Below are 23815 nucleotides of genomic sequence, written 5' to 3'. Positions count from 1 at the left end.
GTTTTATCTAACATTTTCCTCGAATAAATGTTGGTGGCGACTCCATGCATTTTCTTCATGAGAAGACGCGCTTTTATTTTGCCACGCCCTCCTGCCGAAGGGTAGGTTGCGACATATAGTAGGAGGGGATGTGCATCTTCCTAAGGGCACTTTTCAAGTCATTCCAATACTCTACTGGAGCATCCCCATGAATCCTTCTTTCCCTAACAAGGGAAGACCACCAATAGAGGGCATACCCTTGGGAGTTAAGGGTAGCCAAATGAACCTTCCTTTCCTCACTCTTATGACGACAAGCAAAGAGTTGCTCAACCTTCATTTCCCTATCTAAATAAGCCTCTACATTGTCTTTCCCATGGAAGTATGGGAGGTTAATTTTAGCCTCTTGAGGCTTTCTTTCCTTTTCTCTGCTATGAGAGTGAGGTCTGGGATGTGACCTATACCTTCCTCCATAATAGTCACTAAGTTCTTCACTTAGGCTCTTGCAGGAGTCATGACTACTATAGGAAGCATGTGAGGGAAGCTTGCTTGTGGGGCTTCTATGGAGGCTGGATCTTTGAGCTTCAATGAGGTCCTTTAATGGTGATTTTCCACCATGGAGATGCAGCGGAAGACAAAGGAGAAGAGGAGAGAGGAGGCGCCATCCACTAGGGAATAAGCCTTGGAAGAAGGAGCTTCACCACCAAGATGAGCCTTGGGTAAGAAGCTTGGAGAGGATGCTTCAACAACAACAACAACAACGCCTTATCCCACTAGGTGGGGTCGGCTACATGGATCAACTTCCGCCATAATGTTCTATCAAGTACCATACTTCTATCCAAATCATTAAGTTTGAGATCCTTTTTGATAACCTCTCTTATAGTCTTTTTGGGTCTTCCTCTGCCTCGAATAGTTTGTCTTCTCTCCATCTGGTCCACTCTCCTCACTACAGAGTCTACCGGTCTTCTCTCTACATGCCCAAACCACCTAAGTCTATTTTCCACCATCTTCTCTACAATAGGCGCTACTCCAACCCTCTCTCTAATAGCTTCGTTTCTAATTTTATCCTGTCGAGTCTTACCACACATCCACCGCAACATCCTCATCTCCGCTACACCTACTTTATTCTCATGTTGGCTCTTGACCGCCCAACATTCTGTTCCGTACAAAATCGTCGGTCTTATCGCAGTCCGATAAAACTTTCCCTTTAGCTTGATCGGTACCTTTGCATCACATAACACCCCCGATGCTTTTCTCCATTTCATCCATCCTGCTTGAATGCGATGATTCACATCCCCTTCAATTTCCCCATCATCCTGTATTACAGACCCAAGATATTTAAACCGTGTGACTTGAGGGATAATATGGTCTCCTACTTTCACCTCTGAGTTAGAAACCCTCCTTCTTTTGTTGAACTTACATTCCATATACTCTGATTTGCTTCTGCTTAGGCGAAAGCCATGTGTTTCTAGAGCTCGTCTCCAAGTTTCCAACCTCTCATTCAACTCCTCCCTCGACTCTCCAAGGAGGACTATGTCATCTGCAAAAAGCATGCATCTCGGCGCTATCTCTTGGATTAGTTCCGTGAGGACATCCAGAATTAAGGTAAAAAGGTAGGGGCTAAGGGTTGACCCTTGATGTAAACCAATTGCGATGGGAAAATCGTCTGACTCTCCACCCTGTGTCCTAACACTAGTCGATACCCTATCATACATATCTTGGATAGCTTGAATATATGCAACCCTAACCCCTTTCTTCTCTAGAGCTTTCCACAAAATCTCTCTAGGCACTCTATCATACGCTTTCTCCAAGTCAATAAAAATCAAGTGCAAGTCTTGTTGGGCCATGCGATATTGCTCCATCACCCGCCGTAATAAATAAATCGCTTCCATGGTCGACCTTCCCGGCATGAAACCAAATTGATTCTCAGTAACTTGAGTCTCCTTTCTTAATCTCCGTTCGATCACTCTTTCCCATAATTTCATGGTATGACTCATGAGCTTGATTCCCCTATAATTTGCACAATTTTGTATATCCCCCTTGTTCTTATAGATTGGCACTAACGTGCTTCTCCTCCACTCCTCCGGCATGTGTTTTGACCTCATAATTTCGTTAAAGAGTTCGGTGAGCCACTCAAGACCTCTATCTCCAAGAGTTTTCCACACTTCAATAGGTATGTTGTCTGGCCCCACCGCCTTACCATTACTCATTCTTTTCAACGCTTCCTTTACTTCCTGTTTCTGAATCCGACGATAGTACTTATAGTTCCGGTCCTCTTCTCTTGTGTCTAGACTGCTAGAGTCATATCCATATCCATCATTACATAAGTTGTGGAAATACACCTTCCACCTTTCCTTGATATCTTTTTCATGCACTAAGACTTTGCCTTCTTCATCCTTAACACACTTTACTTGATCCAAATCTCTAGTCTTCCTCTCTCTACCCTTAGCAAGCCCATATATAGATCTTTCTCCGTCCCTGGTTCCTAGAGCTTGGTATAGTCCGTCAAAAGCTTGGGCTCTTGCCTCACTCACCGCCTTTTTGGTTTCATTTCTAGCTATCTTATACTTATCCCAAGTTTCAGAATTTCTACACCTAGACCACTCCTTGAAACACTCCTTTTTTACTCTAACTTTGCTCTGAAGATTTTCATTCCACCACCACGATTCTTTACCCCTAGGTCCAAAACCTCTAGATTCACCCAACGTCTCTTTGGCCACTTTAATAATCTCTTGGGACATCTTGTTCCACATATCATTTGCACTTCCTTGTGATTGTCCACACCAACCCTCCCATATCTTTTGTTGGAAGATTCCCTGTTTCTCACCCTTCAAGTGCCACCATTTGATCCTTGGCGCTACCATAGGACTTCTTCTCTTTGCCCTATCTCTAATTCTTACATCCATAACCAAAACTCTATGTTGGGTAGTCAAGCTCTCTCCCGGGATAACTTTACAGTTCAAGCAATACTTCCTATCAGACTTCCTGATAAGGAAGAAATCTATCTGAGAACATGTCCCTCTGCTTTTGTAAGTGATAAGATGTTCCTCTCTTTTCTTAAACCATGTATTGGCTATAGAAAGATCCAAAGCCTCCGAAAACTCCAAGATGGATTTACCCTCCCCATTCATCTCCCCTAGGCCAAAACCCCCATGCACCCCCTCAAAACCTCTAGCCACGCTACCTACATGTCCATTGAGATCCCCTCCTAGGAAAACTTTCTCTCCTTGGGGTATATCCTGAAGTACCCCTTCTAGATCCTCCCAAAATTTTACCTTAAAGTGTTCTGCTAACCCAACCTGAGGTGCGTACCCACTAATAACATTAAAGGTGTCCTGTCCCACTACCAATTTTAAGACTATGATACGATCTCCTACTCTTCTTACATCCACGACATCCTTCTTCCACTCCTTGTCCACAATAATCCCTACCCCATTTCTTGATCTGATTTTTCCCGTATACCACAGCTTAAATCCCGAGTTGTCTAATTCTTTCGCTTTTTCACCTGTTCACTTAGTTTCTTGTACGCACATAAAATTGATCTTCCTCCTCACCATAACATCCACTATTTCCATAGATTTTCCAGTAAGTGTGCCTATATTCCATGTACCAAAGCGAATCCTCCTGTCATGAACTAGCTTCTTTACCCACACCTGTTCACGAAAATGTGGGAACCCTTGCTTACTTTTCACTACATCCGGGCGGCGATGCAGCGGCCCTTGCTCTTTTGACACTGTACTCGAGCCATACAGCGCGTTGCTTCCGGGCAACGACCTAGCATTCACATTATTACGTAATTGATCCATGTCATAGAGATTCGACAAAGTTTAACGTTGGCTGTCGAAAGCCTAACACAACCCTCTCCTTTTATCCGGGCTTGGGACTGGCTAAGAATAGCAAAGCTACCCTAGGCAGGATTCTTGGAGAGGATGCTTCAATGGAGGAAAAGAAAGAGGGAGAGAAAGAGAGAGGGGGGAGCACGAAATTGAAGGAAGAAAAAGGGAGAGAAGTTGAACTTTGTGTTGTGTCTCACAAGACTCTAATTCATCAAAGTTACAACAAGTGTTACACATGCTTCTATTTATAGACTAGGTAGCTTCCTTGAGAAGCTTTCTTGAGAAAACTTCCTTGAGAAGCTTCTTTGAGAAAACTTCCTTGAGAAGCTAGAGCTTAGCTACACACACCCCTCTCATAACTAAGCTCACCTCCTTGAGAAGCTTCCTTAAGAAGATTCCAAAAGAAGCTAGAGCTTAGCTACACATACCTATCTAATAGCTAAGCTCACCTCCTTGAGATGAAAAGCTAGAACTTAGCTACACACCCCCTATAATAGCAAAGCTCACCCCCATGACAAAATACATGAAAATACAAAAAAAAAGTCCCTACTACAAAGACTACTCAAAATGCCTCGAAATACAAGGCTAAAATCCTATACTACTAGAATGGCCAAAATACAAGGCCTAAAAGAAGGAAAAAAAAAACCTATTCTAATATTTACAAAGATAAGCGGGCTCATACTTAGCCCATGGGCTCAAAATTTACCCTAAGGCTCATGAGAACCCTAGGGCCTTCCCTTGGATCTCTGGCCCAATCTACTTGGAGTCTTCTATCCAATGCCCTTGCGGGGTAGGATTGCATCATTCCCTCCACCTTGGAAAGGATTTGACCTCAAATCTTGAGGTTCTTCATACTCTGGGCTCCTTCCCTCAACACCTGTAAAAAGAACAAAAACATATGTATTAGTGGTGTTTGGTATGTTGAAGTAAGGTAAGGTCTGAAAACCCATTTCCTGGGCATCTTCCCATGAAGGAACATGGTTTCTCACCAACTCAATGAGTGGTGCTACAAGTATAGAAAAATATGGGACAAACCTTTTGTAAAAGTTTGTTAAGTCATGGAAGCCCCAAATTTTTCTTATACTTGGTGGAGTGGGCCACTCAGGAATGACCTTTATTCTCTTAGGGTTCATGGGAACCCCTTGATCACTATTTGAAAAATTAAGAAAAGTAACGCAATAAAACATACCTTTTTCTGTATTTTCATATTGATTATTCCTACCAAAAAGTATGACAAACCTAAGGTGTCCCATATGAGTACCTAAGTTTGTATTGAAACTAAAAATAAGAAAAAACCTACCTAATGGGTCCCTATGTACACACACCATGAAGATGTTAGGTGTACGAGTGATTTTACAAAAGAGGGTTGCACCACTCAAAACATTTATCATACCACCTATTTTAGGGACTTGGTGCCTAATAATACCTATTTTAGGCACCAAAAAAGCACAAGGATTTAAGCTCTTGTGAACCAAACCCTCATCCAACAACTTCTTTACTTGAGGAATAAACTCGAGCCCAAGAGGTGTGGCAATGCTAGCAAGTGTCTTTTTACAAAAGAGAAAATGTGGAGGTTGTGTAAGAGGGAAAGTTTCTTTAATGTTTGTCTTTATTGTAAAATGAGTTTCCTTCTTATCTAACCTCTTGGAGGAGACACTTACCTCCTTACACTTCTCTTTAACCACTAATGGTTGTCCATCTTCTTGGGGGTAGATTTCTTCACTAGATTCTTCCCTTTTTGCTTCTTCACTTTCACTAGAGGAAGGTGAAGTAGTAGCCTCATCTTGGCTACTATAAATGTCTTGGCCCCTCATAATCATGGTTTTTGTGGTGGGGCATTGAGAAGTAATGTGTCCTCTTCCAAGACATTTAAAGCACTTTATAGAGCTAGTTTTCTCTTGCATGCTAGCCTTAGGGGCTTGCTTTTCTATTGCCTTCCCCTTATCATCTTTGGGCTTAGAAGGTGTCACCCCTAAGATGCCTTGACCTTGGTCTTTCTTTGGATAAGAGTGAGAGCCATAAGATTTTGAAGTAGACTTCTTTTTAAGTTGTTGCTCTATCCTTATTTCCCAATCTAAGTTAGCCTCTACATTGTCCTTCCCATGGAAGTATGAGAGGTTAATTTTAGCCTCTTGAGGCTTTCTTTCCTTTTCTCTTCTATGGGAGTGAGGTCTAAGATGTGACCTATGCCTTCCTTCGTAATAGTCACGAAGTTCTTCACTTAGGCTTTTGCAAGAGTTATGACTACTATAGGAGGCATGTTTTTCTCTTTTCATTTCTTTCATTATTTTTCTTCTTTCTTCCTCTCTTATTTTCTTTCATTCATCTTGACTTATTTCTTCCACTCTTTTTTTTCCTTTTTCTTTTCTCTCTTGTTTTTCTTTCCATAACTTGAGGGAACTCAACTCATCTAAGATTCTAGCTAAAGGGTCTTTATGACTAGTACCCTTGCCATTAACACTAGATGAATGATGACTCATGTTGGTTCCTAAGTTGTGGTTCTTTCTTGCTGGAGGTTTGAAAACAAAAGGTAAAAGAAACTATGGTTGAAACTAGCCAACTAAACACTAAAAGAGGTGTGAAAGATAAGGTAAAAAACTAATTGGTAAAAGGAAAGCTATCTAGGCGGTTTGACAATGGAAGGTAAAGGAAATAAGCTATGAAAGTAAGCAAGAAATGTAAACTAGGCGAATCCTAAGAGTGTTTGGATGACCACATTCAAGGTTCCCAACAAAACACTCACTATCCTAAGGAAAAATTGCCTAAAATTATTACACACAAATGGAAGTTTGGTAACCTATTAGAGGCTCCCAACACACTTCCAATGAAAGGCCTTTTTGTTACAAAACTTGAAAGCAATGAAGGTAAGTAAATTTCAAATTACAAAATTACAAAACGGTCCTCAATTTTGGTGGTTGTTCTCTCTTTGGTGATTCACTCAATTTGGAGTGCTTCTTAGTCCAATAGCTCTTAAGGTGGTTGGCCCCTTGCTTCTGGACTCAAATTCTTCAAGGGATGGCCCCAATCCTCCTTCCAATTCCTTATATGGCAACCCACAAACAAGGAAACAAAGAGACAAGCAATAACCAAAGACCAAAAAAAATGAAATGAAAGCTAAACCAATGGAGTTTTAACAAGACAATTTTTCAAGGATTATTCAACAATTAAAGCAATGAAAAGGACATAGAAGCAAGCTAGGACTCAAAGAGAAACTTAGAATGGATCAAGATTTAGTAAAAAAACTGAAAAAAAGACTCAACAAACCTCTAGCTTTGGCACTTGTCTTCACACTAATTTTCAATTGAAATTTCCAATTATAGAATAAATTTTGAGCCAAAACAACAAGAACACTTCTCTTTCACCTTTTTTTTTTCTGGATACTGATTTTCCTGCCAACTTGTGTGATTTTTCGTATTTTTTCCTTTTATCCAAATCACTTTTTTCTTTTTTTAAACTTTTTTCCAGATGTTTAGAAAATTCAGTAAAAATTTCAGCTCAAAATTCGAAGTAACCAATTTTCAGTAATTTTTACAAGTTTGTATGTCCAAGCTGCCAGCTCAGCGATTTTTTTTTAAGCATGGTATATTGATTGCCTTGGGCTTACTTTCAACCTTCCTATGTATGTTGAACTCACTAGGATTGTTTACCACATTTTTAGGAGTTCAATATTCACTTAGGATCAACAGTTAAGCCAGCAATTCAATCACCAAAATTCAAATTCACAATCATAAGGAAACCTAAAAGTTCAAGAAAAGGTTCACAATCAAAGACTCTCTAAGAATTTTGCATGAACATGTTAAGGACTAATTAACATGAAAGATTTGACTCAAATCAAATAATAGGCTAAAAGAATTTGATACACTCATGAACAAATGAGTTAGACAAAGAAACAAGAAAATAAAATTCAGCACAACATAAGAAATCTTATGTGACAAGTTTCATGACTAGACATGACTTCTATGACAAAACTACAATAGGTGAACAAGTCACTCTAGATTTTTGAGGTTTTCTTCTACTTTATTTTGTAATAATTTTATGGTTTAGGGTTCAGCCACAAAAAATAGCAAGACAAAACTCAAAGGAACCTAAACTCAACACAACTCATGGTTCAAGAACATGAACAAGAAATTTGAACCATAGAAAATGAAATCTAGCTTCTATAGCAAGATCAATCGGTGGAAATTCTAAAGAATCATGTTAACAACATTTAGCACAAGACATGTGAGGAGATACAATGGAGAAAAATGAAGAAACAACAATGGAAGAAAAGGTAAAGCAAAAAAAAATTAATGGAGGTTTAAGGAGCACCTACTTGAAGCTCTTGTGCTCTGATACCACTTGATGGAAGCTTGCTTGTGGGGCTTCTATGGAGGCTGGATCTTTGAGCTTCAATGAGGTCCTTTAATGGTGATTTTCCACCATGGAGATGCAGTGGAAGACAAAGGAGAAGAGGAGAGAGGAGGCGCCATCCACTAGGGAATAAGCCTTGGAAGAAGGAGCTTCACCACCAAGATGAGCCTTGGATAAGAAGCTTGGAGAGGATGCTTCAATGGAGGAAAATAAAGAGGGAGAGAAAGAGAGAGGGGGGAGCACGAAATTGAAGGAAGAAAAAGGGAGAGAAGTTGAACTTTGTGTTGTGTCTCACAAGACTCTCATTCATCAAAGTTACAACAAGTGTTACACATGCTTCTATTTATAGACTAGGTAGCTTCCTTGAGAAGCTTTCTTGAGAAGCTTCTTTGAGAAAACTTCCTTGAGAAGCTAGAGCTTAGCTACTCACACCCCTCTCATAACTAAGCTCACCTCCTTGAGAAGCTTCCTTAAGAAGATTCCTAAAGAACCTAGAGCTTAGCTACACATACATCTCTAATAGCTAAGCTCACCTCCTTGAGATGAGAAGCTAGAGCTTAGCTACACATACATCTCTAATAGCTAAGCTCACCTCCTTGAGATGAGAAGCTAGAACTTAGCTACACACCCCCTATAATAGCAAAGCTCACCCCCATGACAAAATACATGAAAATACAAAAAAAAAGTCCCTACTACAAAGACTACTCAAAATACTTCGAAATACAAGGCTAAAATCCTATACTACTAGAATGATCAAAATACAAGGCCTAAATGAAGGAAAAAAAACCTATTCTAATATTTACAAAGATAAGTGGGCTCATAGTTAGCCCATGGGCTCAAAATCTACCCTAAGGCTCATGAGAACCCTAGGGCCTTCCCTTGGATCTTTGGCCCAATCTACTTGGAGTCTTCTATCTAATGCCCTTGCGGGGTAGGATTGCATCAGCATGTTTTTCTTTTCTTAACTCTTTTCGTATTTTCCTTCTTTCTTCTTCCCTTATTTCTTCCCTCTCATCTTGACTTATTTTTACCCTCTCTTTTCCTTTTTCTTTTCTTTCTAGTTTTTCTTTCCATAACTTGAGGGAACTAAACTCATCTAATATTCTAGATAAAGGGTCCTTATGACCAGTACCCTCACCATTGACACTAGATGAATGATGACTCATGTTGGTTCCTAAGTTATAGTTCTTTCTTGTTTGGGGTTTGCAAAAGGGTAAAATCTAGGGTTCAAAAGAACTCAAGATAAGCGTGATAAGCAAGAAGGAAGTATTATGAAATAATAAGATATACTAAGTGTGACTAGTAAAGAATATAAGCTATGAAGGTAAGCAAGAAATTAAAGTGCGAGAAATGTAAACTAGGCGGATCCTAAGATTGTTTGGATGACCTCATTTAAGGTTCCAACAAAACACTCACTATCCTAAGGGAAAAAATTGCCTAAAATTACTACACACAAATGGAAGTTTGGTAACCTATTAGAGGCTCCCAATTATTACATGGTTCTTTTTTCAAAACACATAGTGGCCAATTCCTAATAATTTATACAAGTTCGTATGTTCAAGTTGTTAGCACTAGCGATTTCAACCTAGAAATCAAGAGTAGTGTTTATGTTGCCTAAGGCTTGGATAGTTACAATTTGTGTTTCCTTATGCTCAATTATCTTGAATAACATAATTCAAGAGAGCTTAAGACTTATTTTGATTCACAAATCCTTCCACAACTCAGCACCACAACTCAACTTCATCATAGGCATCATGTAGGAAACTTAGAAAACAAAAAAAAAAGAGTTCAACAACAAGACTACTTCTAGGAATTGATTTAGAACATGTTATGAACTAAATAACATGCATGAATTAGACTTAAAATTCAAAAGATAGGCTAAGAATGACAAGAATACATGAACAAATGTATCTAGAATTCAATCAAGAAAATAAAAATTCAACACAAACTTAGAAAATAATGTGACAATTATTATGACTAAACATGACTCTAAGACAACATGGATTAAGTGATTTACACTTAGATTTTTGTGTTTTTTTCAAATCAATATTATGGAAGAAAATTTAGATATAAGGTTCAGCATAAGAATATTATGAATGAAAATGATAGAACCTAAAATCAATACAAAAACATGATTCAAGAGTAGATCTACAAATTTTAACCATACAAATGCAAGAACAAGTGTAGATCTAAGATTTAATCGGTTTTTTTTTTAATCTACTCTAAACAGCACCAGACCACAAGACAATGAAGGATATACATGGAGAATAAGATTAAGAACAAGGAATTAAAGAGAATTCACCAAACAAAAAGATAGAGGAAGCAAAAGAACATCACCTAGATGAAGATGCTCTTGATATCTCATGATGTAAGCTCCATTGGAGCTTGTAGGCCTAGGATCTTCTTCATCAATGGATTCCTTTGCTTCTTGGAAGATGAATGGCAGAGGAATGGAGAAAGAAGAGAGAGAGGAGACGCCACTTCAAGGAGAAGATGAGTCTAGAAGAAGCTCACCACCATAGGAGGCCATGAATAAGAGCTTGGAGGAAAAAGGAGATGAATGAAGGGAGAGGAAGAGAAGAGAATGAAATTTTGTGCTCTAAAAGAGCTCTAAAATCTGAAGTTTAATTTTCCAATGATCAAAGTTGAAAAAATGCACACACATGACCTCTATTTATAGCCTAAGTGTTACACAAAATTGGAGGGAAATTTGAATTTCGATTCAAATTTCACTTGAATTTGAAATTGAATTTGTGGAGCCAAATTTTGGATCCAAAATTTCACTAATTATGATTAGAGAATTTTAGCTATGGTTCAGCCCACTAATCGAAGATCAAGTCTAAGATTCTCCACTAAGTGTGCTTAAGTGTCATGAGGCATGTAAAGCATGAAGGACATGCACAAAATGTGACTATATGATGTGGCAATCGAGTGTAGCAAGCAAATGCTCACCTCCCCCTCTAAAATTTAATTGGATTGGGCTTCTCCCAATTCAATTAAATTTATTTCTCAGCACACACATCAAATATTCACTTAATTCATGTGAAATTATAAAACTACTCCTAATACAAAAACTAGTCTAGGTGCGCTAAAATACAAGGGCTGAAAAATCCTACATTTCTAGGGTACCCTACCTACATTATGAAGCCCTAAATACAAGGCCCAAAAATAATGAAATCCTAATCAAATATGTACAAAGATAAGTGGGCTCATACTTAGCCCATAGGCCCAAAATCTATCATAAAGCTCATGAGAACCCTAGAGCCTTCTCTTGCATCTCTGGCCCAATCTTCTTGGAGTCTTCTATCCAATGCCTTGGGGGGGGGGGGGGGTAGGATTGCATCATTATTGTTCTCCATTGCAGTGCACATTGGTAATTGGTCTTCGTTTGTCCTAAGGATAATGTTGTCATCTGGTTTTGTTCCTTGCACAATAGGCCCGACAACTACCTCAAAGGAATTATTAACAGGTCAGTTATATTTTCTAATACATTTACATTACTCGTGAACATCAATATTTTAATTGTACAATATGCATGCATGTTTTTATTGAATAGTGCTGATGAGAATCATGAAACTGGCCAAATACAGGCTAAAGGCCCAAGTGGAGAAGGACGAAGGCCTAAGTGGAGAAGGACAAAGCCCCCGAGTGGAGAAGGATGAAGGCCCAAGTGGAGAAAGATGAAGGCCTAGAGGCAGAGGCACTATCAAGACAATTAATGTTGCTGAAGGCCGAAACTAATTTGAAGACCCAAGTTAAATATGTTTTTAGTTATAATTTTTATTTATTGTAGTTTTGGCCCAACCTATTTAGAAGGCCCATGTCTATTTTTATCTTTTTGTTCAGATACACTATAAGTATTGGTTTTTATTTTCAATAAAAAAAACTTTTGACATATTCATAAAATTTGGTGAGAGTTTCTCTCTGGGTTCCTTGTTGAACCAATATCAGACTTATCAAGGTAATCCTTGTGGCGTCTAACCTGACTTATCTTCCTTCACCGGAAGTGGCGTCTACCCAGACTTATCTTCCTTTACCGGAAGTGGCGTCTACCCCGACTTATCTTCCTTCACCGGAAGTGGCGTCTACCCTGACTTATCTTCCTTCACCGGAAGTGGCGTCATCCAAATCTTCGTAGCCTGTATCAAACGATCCGCTCCTACTCAGGTTCACATCAAGTGCTTTGAAAGGATTTGATGATAGTCAACAAACTAAATCCAAGCCTGTTGCTAGATGGATTGTTGTTAAAGTAAGTGATTTAAACAAGATCTTGTTTTAAAAATTATATTTTATTACTATGTACACTAATTTGTTCTTAACTTTGAATATCTATATTTTATAATGTGCTTAGTGTAATAAGCAAAAAGAAAGCACTGAGTGCAAGGACTACATAATGCATTGGATGTCAACGAAAATCTTAGGAAGTTTCAAGAATAATTGGTAAACAGTAATTGTTTTCTTTAAAAGTAATTCAATTTGTTATAATTTTTATTATATATGATTATTAACTTATGTTTTATCATATCATGTAGTATTTTAATGATGCAAGACCATTGGAACCAGCGAGAATGAAGGCACTTTGTATCTAGAGGACAACATATTATCTGCAAGTTAAAAATGAAACAATTGGTGTTTAATTAACTTTATAATTGTAGTTTTCTTAATTTAAAATTCATTTTATGTATGGACTTTAAACATTATTTTTAATTCATAGTAAATATTCAATTTTGATGGATTTTTTTGTTAAAAACTGTCAAAAAACAATATGAAATTATCTGCTAGATTGGTTTTGATTTTTAATTTGCAAGTTAATTTTGGGTAATTCAAAAAACAAACAGAATATTAAAAAAAATCCAACAAATAACATCGGTTTTTAGTTTGACTCACAACATCGGTTTTATAACCGATGTTGTCTTTTGCTTACCAACATCGGTTTTATGAAAAAACTGATGTTGTGTAAAAACCGATGTTGGTTACTAGAAAATAACATTAGTTTTTTTTAAAAAAACTGATATTGTTGAGTACAAATCAACATCGATTTTTATAAAATCCAATGTTGAGTCTAACTTAACATCGCATCGGTTTTTATAAAAACCAATGTTGTAAGTCTAAATTAACATTGGTTTTTTATAATAAAAAAAAACCAATGTTAAGTTGTATAGTTTTCACTCTTTTTTTGTTATTTCTTGCTATGCAACATTGGTTTTGTAAAAAACCGATGTTGTGGGTTTATGTTAACATCGATTTTACAAAATCAATGTTAACATTATTACTTTTAACGTCGGTACTTTCAACATTCGTTGATAACCGATGTTAAAAGTCCTTAATAACCGATGTTAAAATCCTATTATCTAGTACTGTTATTTTTAAAAAATAAGAATATAAATGAAAATTATTAATTGCTTGAAATAAAAAAGTACATAATTTCACTCAAAATAGTAAAAACTTATAAAGAAACAATTTACATAAATTAAATAAAAAAATATTTTAACAATAAAAATATTGAATCTAGTTTTTAAAGTGAAAATAATAAAGTATATAACTTCACTCATTATAAAGTGAAAATTGAAGTATTTTTTTATTATATTATAGTTCTTGAATTTCTATTAATGAATTTTTCCAAGGCAGTAATTTAACTGATCTTTTTTAATCAAGTTTCATAAAATGTTTCTTAAGGAATTTTAACTATGTTGCACTCCATTCAAACTAGATAGTGTTGGTTAGTAATGTGATTATTTTTTGTGTGTCGTCATTGTGTTATTAGTAAAAAGTAGGTTATATAATATATTTAGTCATTTATCTTATTCTTTTGTTTCAGTTTGGTCTATTATGTTTTAAAAAGTTTAATTTGGTCTTTTATCTTATTTGTTGTTCAATTTAGTCTTTTATCTTTTTAAAAAATTTATTTGGTCCTTATCCAATTTTTCGTTCAATTTGATCTTTTTTTTTTATTTTTTTTGTTCAATTTGTTATTTCAATCTATTTGTGATTGACTTCGTTAATTATTCAAAAATGAACTTTTTTTATTAAGTTTTTTCTCCTTTCCCTTCACTTCATTTTTAACAAAAATGATTTATTCTTAAATGATCAAGGACATCGATCTTAAATGGATTGAAGGACTAAACTAAATAAAAAAAATAAGATAAATGACCACATTACATTTTAAAAAACATAAAGGACCTAACTAAATCAGAAAAATAAGATAAAAAGCCAAATAGTTTATTTAGTCTAAAAAGTATCATGAGTAATTTGATTGATGACCTTTAATAAGCTCTACTTTTTTAAATTCAAGATCTTATACAAGGGACCTCATCTTAGTTACTCTTGGACTGTCGTGTTGGTGTTGGTAAGTGATTACCTACGTGTTAAAACATAAACCTTTTGTTTTATCATTAAAATCACTTTTACTTTACATTAATGAAGAGCTTCATGTACAAGAAAATCGTGCGATGGTGCAAACTTGTAGCCTGAAGCGTCGCGAGAGACTACCATTGAAGCACGAGGATCGCACATTTAATCACTTGTCTTTCCTTTGGTTTTTCCTTTCACTCTTTTTTAGAACGAGTATAGTTCGGACACGCAAAATTAAAAGGCATTGTACGTAAATAACGTTATTAAAATGTCTCAAGAAGCCTTTTGTGGAGCCCACTTACGTGCACTCGTGCCCATTGCTTTGTTTTTCGCACATTAAACTCTTGCCTCTAATATGGTAGCCCTCCAACTTGGACGAGTTTAATTTTGTATTATTCATCAAAGTCTAAATTTCGTTTCGTTTGGAACAAGAGTTTCTAGGCAATCTCGGCAACGACAAGTCGTGCATTGTGTTTCAATGGACAATAGTATTCTGGGTCTTCTCAAACTTCGAATTAAAAGAGGCACTAATCTTGCAATACGCGATGCAATAAAAATGCATGCCAGCGACCCTTATGTCATCATCAACATGGGTGAACAGGTTTGAAGATTGCAATTTCTTAGGCCATTTTTTCATTTGAAGGTGGATTTATTCAACTGGAGAACTAGTGTTCATCTTAAAGAATTTGGGAAACTGATTAAACAACTGGTTTTTTAATCCCACTTTTTTTTCAACATTTTTCTATTAGATTTTGTGACAAATTGTCTCCCAATTTGTTGCCACTTATTCCCCTATTGTTCTTTGCCATGCAATAGTAGAGGTGTTCACGACTGCAAATAAGTTTTGGTCCATGGCATAATTAATGCAGGACCTGGCCCTTATTCTTTTTAGGATTACCTTCTCCATCCCTATCAATATTTAAACTTTAATTCCTCACAAGAAGTATATATTGACAAACACGATATCAACTGCTATAGAGAGAGAGAGAGGCCAAATCTTTGGCTGGAGACCCTGCCAAAATTTGAGGAGAAAATTGAGTACAATTCATAGGTTCTGTTTTCATCGCATTCCTTTTGAGTTCAGTAATTTGTCCACATTTAAGATGATGGGGCGTGATTGGCATATGGAATTGTTATGTAACAAAGTCAATCAAGTAAAATTTGGAATCTCAAATACATGCTTTTGAGTCAAACACTTTTTGGATCATTAAATCACTTTTGGTCTGAAGATTAATCTCATTAATGCAGAAGCTAAAGACTGGTGTTGTAAAAGACAACTGCAATCCTGAGTGGAATGAAGAATTCACCCTTTCCATAAAGGACGTCAAAACCCCAATACATCTTGTAAGTACTGATGCAAGCTATATCACAAAAAGAATGTCATATACTAATTTAAAAAATATATATTGGTATAAGGCTCATCCATATTGATATAGGTTCGATCGGATAAACATGAACACTTATAAAAAGAATAAACAAGGAGATTACATGTTCAAATTTGTTTCATGATTTAAAATCAACCTCAACTTTTTAATTTTTATAGAAGTTATTTCATCGATCTAAGTTTTCTAAAATCCGAGGTAATAATTGATTTTATCTTATGAAAAAGACTAAATTCATTTTATCTTTTTATTTTTTCTCTTATAAGTATTTATGGATATGTTTATCCAAACAACACCATAGTTTTTTCTAAAGAAAATTAAATCCTTAGTATAGACATTGTGCATCTATGCTATGATGCATTGATGATACATATTAAGTTCTAATACATAATTGTCCATTAGTATATATAATCTATCATAGTATTAGATTAATAGATTAGAAACCTACAAAGTCTGTACTAATAATTCTATTTTTGATAGATGAAGACTAAAATAATATAAACAACCCTAATGAATATTTATTTTATTTATTAATATTACATTTTTTTAAGTATCTTGCAAAGAATTGTCTCTTATCCATTGTAGCACCAAAAGAATAACTAAATGATTGTTGATGGTTTCATGTTTCCTCTACAGTCGGTTTATGACAAGGACACTTTATCTGGAGATGACAAAATGGGTGAGGCAGATATAGACTTGAAACCGTATGTTCAGTGTGTACAAATGGGGTTGAACGAGCGCCCAGATGATTCTTCAGTCAAGAGGATTCAACCAGATGACACTAATTGCCTTGCTGAAGAGAGCAACTGCATTTGGCAAAATGGAAATATTATCCAAGAAATGATTTTGAAATTGAGAAATGTCGAGAGTGGGGAAGTAGTTGTTGAAATTGAGTGGGTTGATGTTATTGGTTGCAAGGGCTTATCACAGGTAGAACTTTAAGTCTGCTTCCATTCTTAAGTTTATGTGAAGCATTGAAACCTTGGATGCCTGCTCCAGCATGATGTAGTGGTAAATGTATTGTGATTTTGCTATTGTTGAATGTGTAATCCTATGTTGAGACTAGTTTTAGTGCTTTATTTTCTGGAGTGAGACAAGTGATTAGTTGCTTCTCGAAATATTGATTTAAGGGATAATTGATCTATTTTTTTATTAAAAAATTGTACCTATAATTCTTGTACCTTACTATATAAACAATTAATTTTTAAAGAATAATTAGTGTTACTCGTGTAATAATATAATAATATTACAAAAGGTGTAACCAATTATGATTTTAATTCTAATCACAATGTGTTGTTACGAGAAATATTAATGATTAACGGAAATGGATTCGGCTATGACTACTTTGACACAATTTCAAAAATTGAAAAGTGACTCAAGCGATTTGGTTGTCGAGAGGAAAATTTTGTCTCTTGACTTGGGTGCAGTCTATCAAGTTATTACAAAAAGCACTTGATTTGAGGTGATTCTTAACCAAATATTAAAGAAGAAGAACAAAAAGACTAAATTTAGAAGAAAAACAGTAAAATTGGCAAGAAAACTCAAAGATAGTTGAAAATATAATTGTATATATTGGTTGTTTTTTTTATTGAAAGTCCGGACAAAAGGTTAGAAACTACTATTTGTACTTATAAGATCTAAACTAACTGATCTTACACTACTACAAAAAAGCAGTTTTAACATCGGCAGATTAACATCGATTTTTGACAAAATCGATGTTAACATAAACGCGGTGGCATAATTGTAAATAATGTGTATCCATTAACATCGGTTTTGCAGAAAACCGATGTTAACAAAGTGACGTTAACATCGGTTCTTGTAAAATCGATGTGAATGAAATGACGTTAACATCAGTTTTGTACAAAACCGATGTTAACGTCACTTAGTTAACATCGGGTTTCTAGAAAACCGATATTAACGTTAGATCAGTTAACATCAGTTTGTTTAATAAAACCGATGTTAGCGTTAACATCAATTTGTTAACATCGGTTTTTTGTTGAAAACCGATGTTGAAATTAAATTTTAAATTATTTTGACGCGACCTATTTTGCTCACGTTCTATTCTTCTTCGTGTATTATTCTCTGGCGCTCTCTTCTTGATGTGAACCTTACGAGGCGAAACGTTTGATACAGGCTACGGAGTTTTGGATGACGCCACTTCTAGTGAAGGAAGATAAGTCAGGATAGACGCCACAAGGATTACCTTGATAAGTCTGAGATTAGTTCAACAAGGAACCCAGAGAGAAGCTCTCACCAAATTTTATCAAATACCAAAAGTTTCTTATTGAAAACAAAAACCAATACTTATAGTGTATCTGAACAAAAAGATAAAAATAGACATGGACCTTCTAAACAGTTTGGGCCAAAATTACAATAAATAAAAATTATAACTAAAAAACATATTTAACTTGGGCCTTCAAATTAGTTTGGGCCTTCAGCAATAATTAATAGTCTTGGTAGTGTCTCTGTCTCTGGGCCTTCATCTTTCTCCAGTTGGGCCTTCATCCTTCTCCACTCGGGGGCTTTGTCCTTCTCCACTTGGGCCTTCGCCCTTCTCCACTTGGGCCTTTAGCCTGCATTTGGCCAGTTTCAGGATTCTCATCACTTCTTCCCGGTGTATTCTCTGGCGCTCTCTTCTTCTCCGTGTATTCTCCGGTGCTCTCTTCTTCTTCGTTAACATCTGAAGACTTTCGTGATAGGTTCGTGTCATTTCGTCTAGTTTTGTTGTTCCATTGAATAGCTAGGTCTGTTTCTAGAACCTTCGGTTAACCTAAGAACCTTTTTTGGTTTCTGGTGCAAGGATTGGGGAACTCGTCGTTACATGTGAGACCCATTGTCGCTGCCATTGAATAGCTGAGTCTCCCTGCCATTGTCAGTGTTGAGTTCGAGGTAAGCTTCATGTTCTTAGGTAAACAAAGCAATTGCAAACTCGTGGTTTCTTAGCTAATATTTATGTTTATTCAAGATGTTTAGTTAGAGAGGAAGAAATTATAGTGGATGGGGAATCACCTCCATATGTTCATGTATGGGGTTGTGTGGTTTGTTCTGTTTTTCAACGAAATGAAAGTTGAATTTTCATGTATAGGGTTCAACCTCTAACTCTATACCATAAATACTCAGCTACTTTAGTGAGAAGAAAATGAGTTAATCAAGTGGGGGCGATCTGTGTAGGGTCTTGTGGATAGTGGAATTGCATTTCTTATGCTATGAAGCTACCCAGTACTAGTAGGGTTTACCATGTTTAATTTTTGCTAGTTTGGATGCTTGAGTAGCCATTAATTAATGTCATTGGAAGCTTAGATTTGTGAATTTGGCAAAATGTAGAATGGGAGCAGTTGGATAAGTTAGAGATTGAGCTAGCCCAGGAAGCAAACCTTGAGAGATTCAGCTAACATTTGGTCTCTGGATAAACTACATCAATTTTGAAATTTGTAGAAAATAATTTTTGTTCAGATTACTTGTGGTTTGTTGTGGTTTGCTTGGTCTAGTTGTTTATATGCATGGTGTGATTAGTTTAATTAAATTGTGTTTAAAATATTACTAGAAGAAGATAAAAACAAAAGTTTGAAGTAAATTTGAATATACTACTATGTGAAACATCCAGAGTGGAACTTTCTGTTGTGTATGGACCACATTTGGCTTAGTAGAAAAGTTGTTGTTTTGGTTTTAGCCAAGAGAGAGAGATAGAGAGAGAGACTTTGGTAATCCTTTTCGCCAACAACGTAGAAGGGTTTTAAATTAATTAGTACTACTATTAGAGAGAGAGAGAGAGAGATAACTTTCCTATTTTTTGTTGATTACTTTTCTATTTCTATGTTTTTGGTACAAATTGAATTTCTATTCTAATATGCCATTTTTTCTGCTAACTTACTTTTAGGGATTGAAGGCGGAGACTTTGGTTCGTATTCGCCCTAAGTTAGTTTCCAAACTCGAACTGCAAAGGCAATAAGAGGTACATATTTGTCTTTTCCATTATTTCAGCCTTTTATACATGAATGGTATAACTTATTTTTTAAAATGTATTTGTATGTGTATGTGTATGTGCTACAGTGAAGTAGTTATTCCTAGGGATATCATTTTCCTTCGTTGCTATGTGTTGGTCACATGATGCATCATGGTTAAAATGAGCATTATAACCTTAATCTATGATGAATTTAACTGCTTGTAAATTATAATGTCAGTGTACATAGGAACTAAGTAGATAAACTAAGCTTTTTTGACTTAAATTTTGTTTTATTTTACTTTTTCTTTCTGAAACTTTTCATGGATAGCACCGGGCATAGTTATTTATTTTTCTTGTTTATTTAGGCACATCATTTTCAATATTATGGGAATAATTATCGTGTCGAAGCCTTAAAATATTTTAATCCAAATTGTGATCTGCAGCTACACCTCCTGTGGATTCTGCCATCCAATAATTCATTTTAAGAAATTATGTGTGGTGAATGAAATAATAAAATGAAAACTTTGATTAGAACATTAGTGAATACAAAAAACTTTGTTTGGTTGTTGCATTTTTTTCTCTTTCTCTTGTCTTTCACTCTTGTAACTTCTCCAACGTTGAACCTCCCCATTACTTTCACCTAGCTTCCTTCCACCACCTTTGCTCTCCTCAAGGCGATTATTCCTTCCCAATTTCATCTCATCCAACAAACGCTTCATCTCCCTATTTTCCTTTTCCACAATCTCCAAATATCTTCCCATCCAAAAACAAATTCCCTTCAACGGCTGCAATTAAATTTCAGAACCATCCCTCCTTTGATTCTTATTACTATTATTCTCTTTCCCTTCCTCAACCCTCTCTAACCCTATCGTATTCACGGTCAAACTCGGCATTTTGGAGCCGAAGTTCCTGGGGAAATTGACACCCTAGCGGAAGTTCAAGAAGAAGCCATTGATATAATTCAGTGCTTTGGCTAATTTAGTGTTTTGATATATTGGAGGAAATTCAGTGCTTTTTAGACTGGGGAAATTCAGTGTTTTGGCTAATCCCCATTTGATTCTTGAAATATTGGAGGAAAGGTTTTGGATTGGAAAGTGGATGGTAAAATGTTGGATTTTTATTTTCAGAAGAATGTCATTTTCTAGTCATCATAATTTGGTCAAGGACCAGATGCAAATATCTTTTATGGACAAAATTCTGCCAGATTTTGAAGGTTTGGTCTAAATATCAATGTCAAGTTGACAGCCATGAGTGTTTCTAAAATTAGTACTGGTGAATTGAGCTATCTTTCACCAAAGTTACTTTTGAATTGGAAAGACAATGTGTGAAGAATACAACAAATGAGCAGAAGCTACTTTTCAATTCTCTATCAACCCCTCCAAAGCTCTACTCTCTCATGATGCTCACAAACTGAGGTTCTAGATGCAGACATTGAGTAGATTCCTACTTCACTTGTAGTCTTCTTTGAAGAAAACATTTGCTGACACTTTTTGCAGTGTGCAATTGCTCCCTGGATTGTATTTTCTATCTCTGAATTTGCATTGTTGCACCTTTTCAATAGCTGTCGCACTTGGCATCCATATGATTTGTTTGAAAATGAAAATGAAGTTGATCCAGACACAGATGAAGTTGATGATGATGACTTGTTCCCTGAAAGTAGTTTGATGCCGACTGAGAATGATCTTCTGTGCTGGTTACTTCCATCCTCACCTGTCTTGTCTTTGTAGCTTCTCATGACAAAATTGGAGGGATGATGATATCTATCCCTATGAATTTGGCCATATGAATGTTTGTTTGCCACTTGAACATGCTTGTTTAAATTTTCCCTGGCCTTGGAAACCGATCCTTCATCCTCAACTTTTGTTGAGGTTGTATAGGTTTCATATGAGCAACTAGATTTTCCAAACCAAACTACCACCTCGTGAGCCTCTGTTGTGAAAGCCCTAACACCTCGTGAGTTGACACTTGACACATGTTGGGGTCACATTGTTTTGAAAAACACTAACATACCTCAGTACCATAGCAACTTAAGACCTATCATGGAATTGCTATGTGCCCAGTTTGACATGGTCATCCGCAACTTTTGTTGAGGTTGCATAGGTTTCATATGAGCAACCAGATTTTCCAAACCAAACTACTACCTCGTGAGCCTCTACTGTGAGAGCCCTAACACCTCATGAGTTGACACTTGTTGGGGTCACATTGTTTTGAAAAACACTAACATACCTCAATACCATAGCAACTTAAGACCTATCATGGAATTGCTATGTGCCCAGTTTGACATGGTCACACCTTGTTTGGTTTCCCTGGTTTCAATTCCTTAACATGTGTTTCTTATTGGATCCTTTTAACTTCCTTTTAGATACCTTTTAACTGCCTTAGGTTCCTTAGGATCCTTAGGATCCTTTTAACTTCCTTTCAGATACCTTTTAACTGCCTTAGGTAACTTAATTAAAAAATTGATATCTTCCTTTTAACCAACATGTTATTTCTAATAATTAAAAGCGATTTACAAATCCATGATTTGTACCAATCAATAAAAGAATAAAAAATGAAATTAGGCAAAATGTACATACAAACAAATCATCAATCAAATTGAAACCCACCAAATCATCTAGCTAGTGCCAGAATCAATGTGCATGTAGCATCATAATGATCATCATAATCACTTCATCATAATTATGAACTCTTCAAAGCCAAGCATGCCATCCCCATTAAAATCAAACCTACTTATCATCACTTTGCACTCATCCATGGACTTAGATTACGTGACTAGGTTTCTGAATTGCCAAAATGTTTTGTTTTTATTTTTTTGGGATAATAGTAGATATTAACTGAATGCAAATACATGATGTACAGTTTTGTCTAAAATGAAAGTAACTAGGACCAGATTTTAAAAACATATATTACAACTATGCTTAACAACCTCATTGTCTTCTGCCTGTATGCATAACAGCCTCACTTATTACCTATGTTAATTGATTATAAGGCCAACTCTCATTTGATTTTCAGATTCCAGTAGGAGTGATTTTAGCCATTGTTGATCCTGCGCTCATTGTTGTTTCCAAAAGTGCTCCTACGCTCATTATATAAAGTCCATTGTGCTGAAGCCTCCAACTTAGGTATTTATACCTTTGATTCAAAAAATACTTTGAAATTGTTTTTGTAAGCATTACTTGTATAGTTGTGTAGAAGTCTTTGATTTATACTAGCAGGCTAATAGAGAGCACATAAAAAACTAAATCCTGCTTTTAATAATAGCTACTAATAACCTACTTCAAATCTTGAATCCTGCAGAGAAAAAGATAATAGATACTAGTTTGTCCAAAGCAAATACAACTTATAGAACAAGAAATATTTCTCTCATAATTTAAAATATGAAGCAGCAGTAGTAACAGCAACTTCAAAATAATTGCCTTCTATGTACACGATATTACCAATTGCCTTCTTCAGCTATTTTCCCTGCCCAAAACAATCAAAACTAAAATACATTAAAATTTCTGAATGAAAAGAGTAGTAACAATTTTATCTACATCAGCCTCTTGGGAAATGTTGATAAAAAAAATTCCTTTTATGAATCTGCTATTGTCGTGAAGGCCTTATGGGATGAACTTGCTATTTGTGCATAGGGATTGTAAGGCATCATTTTATCTGGTATAGAGGTTTGCAGCATTAGAATATACCCTCCACACACACACACACACACACATAGTTTGCAAACTTAAGTTTAATCCAAACATGCACTAAGTTTGCAAACTTAACAATTGTTGAAGGGTTTTCTCCCTTGGCAGAGCAAAATAATAGATTTTTGTCTCTGATTTTCTTTTCTCTCATCAATTTTTCTTCTCTTAATACATTATGTTGATCTTTAAGGACCTTCCAAATTACCAGTATGATCAATCCAGCATCGAATTTGAATCACAACTCCATTAACACCTCATGGATTTTCTGAGAGTGATTGGGAGATAACATAACAC

At 35.9% G+C, this 23815-nt stretch overlaps 1 protein-coding gene across 1 annotated transcript; it reads left to right on the top strand.

Moving 5' to 3' along the window:
* Window positions 1-14988: 14988 nt before the first annotated feature.
* On the top strand, window positions 14989-16837 carry LOC100784381 (protein C2-DOMAIN ABA-RELATED 7). Its single transcript, XM_006604009.3, has 3 exons — window positions 14989-15114; window positions 15762-15857; window positions 16532-16837. The coding sequence occupies exons 1-3, from the start codon at window positions 14992-14994 to the stop codon at window positions 16835-16837; spliced, it is 525 nt and encodes a 174-aa protein (XP_006604072.1). The 5' UTR covers window positions 14989-14991.
* The last annotated feature ends 6978 nt before the right edge of the window (window positions 16838-23815 follow it).

Source organism: Glycine max, chromosome 19 (genome assembly GCF_000004515.6).
Source record: "Glycine max cultivar Williams 82 chromosome 19, Glycine_max_v4.0, whole genome shotgun sequence".
In the NCBI taxonomy this organism is placed as follows: domain Eukaryota; kingdom Viridiplantae; phylum Streptophyta; class Magnoliopsida; order Fabales; family Fabaceae; genus Glycine; species Glycine max.
Note: the sequence above shows the minus strand (reverse complement) of the source record. Positions and strands in the feature narration are given on the sequence as shown.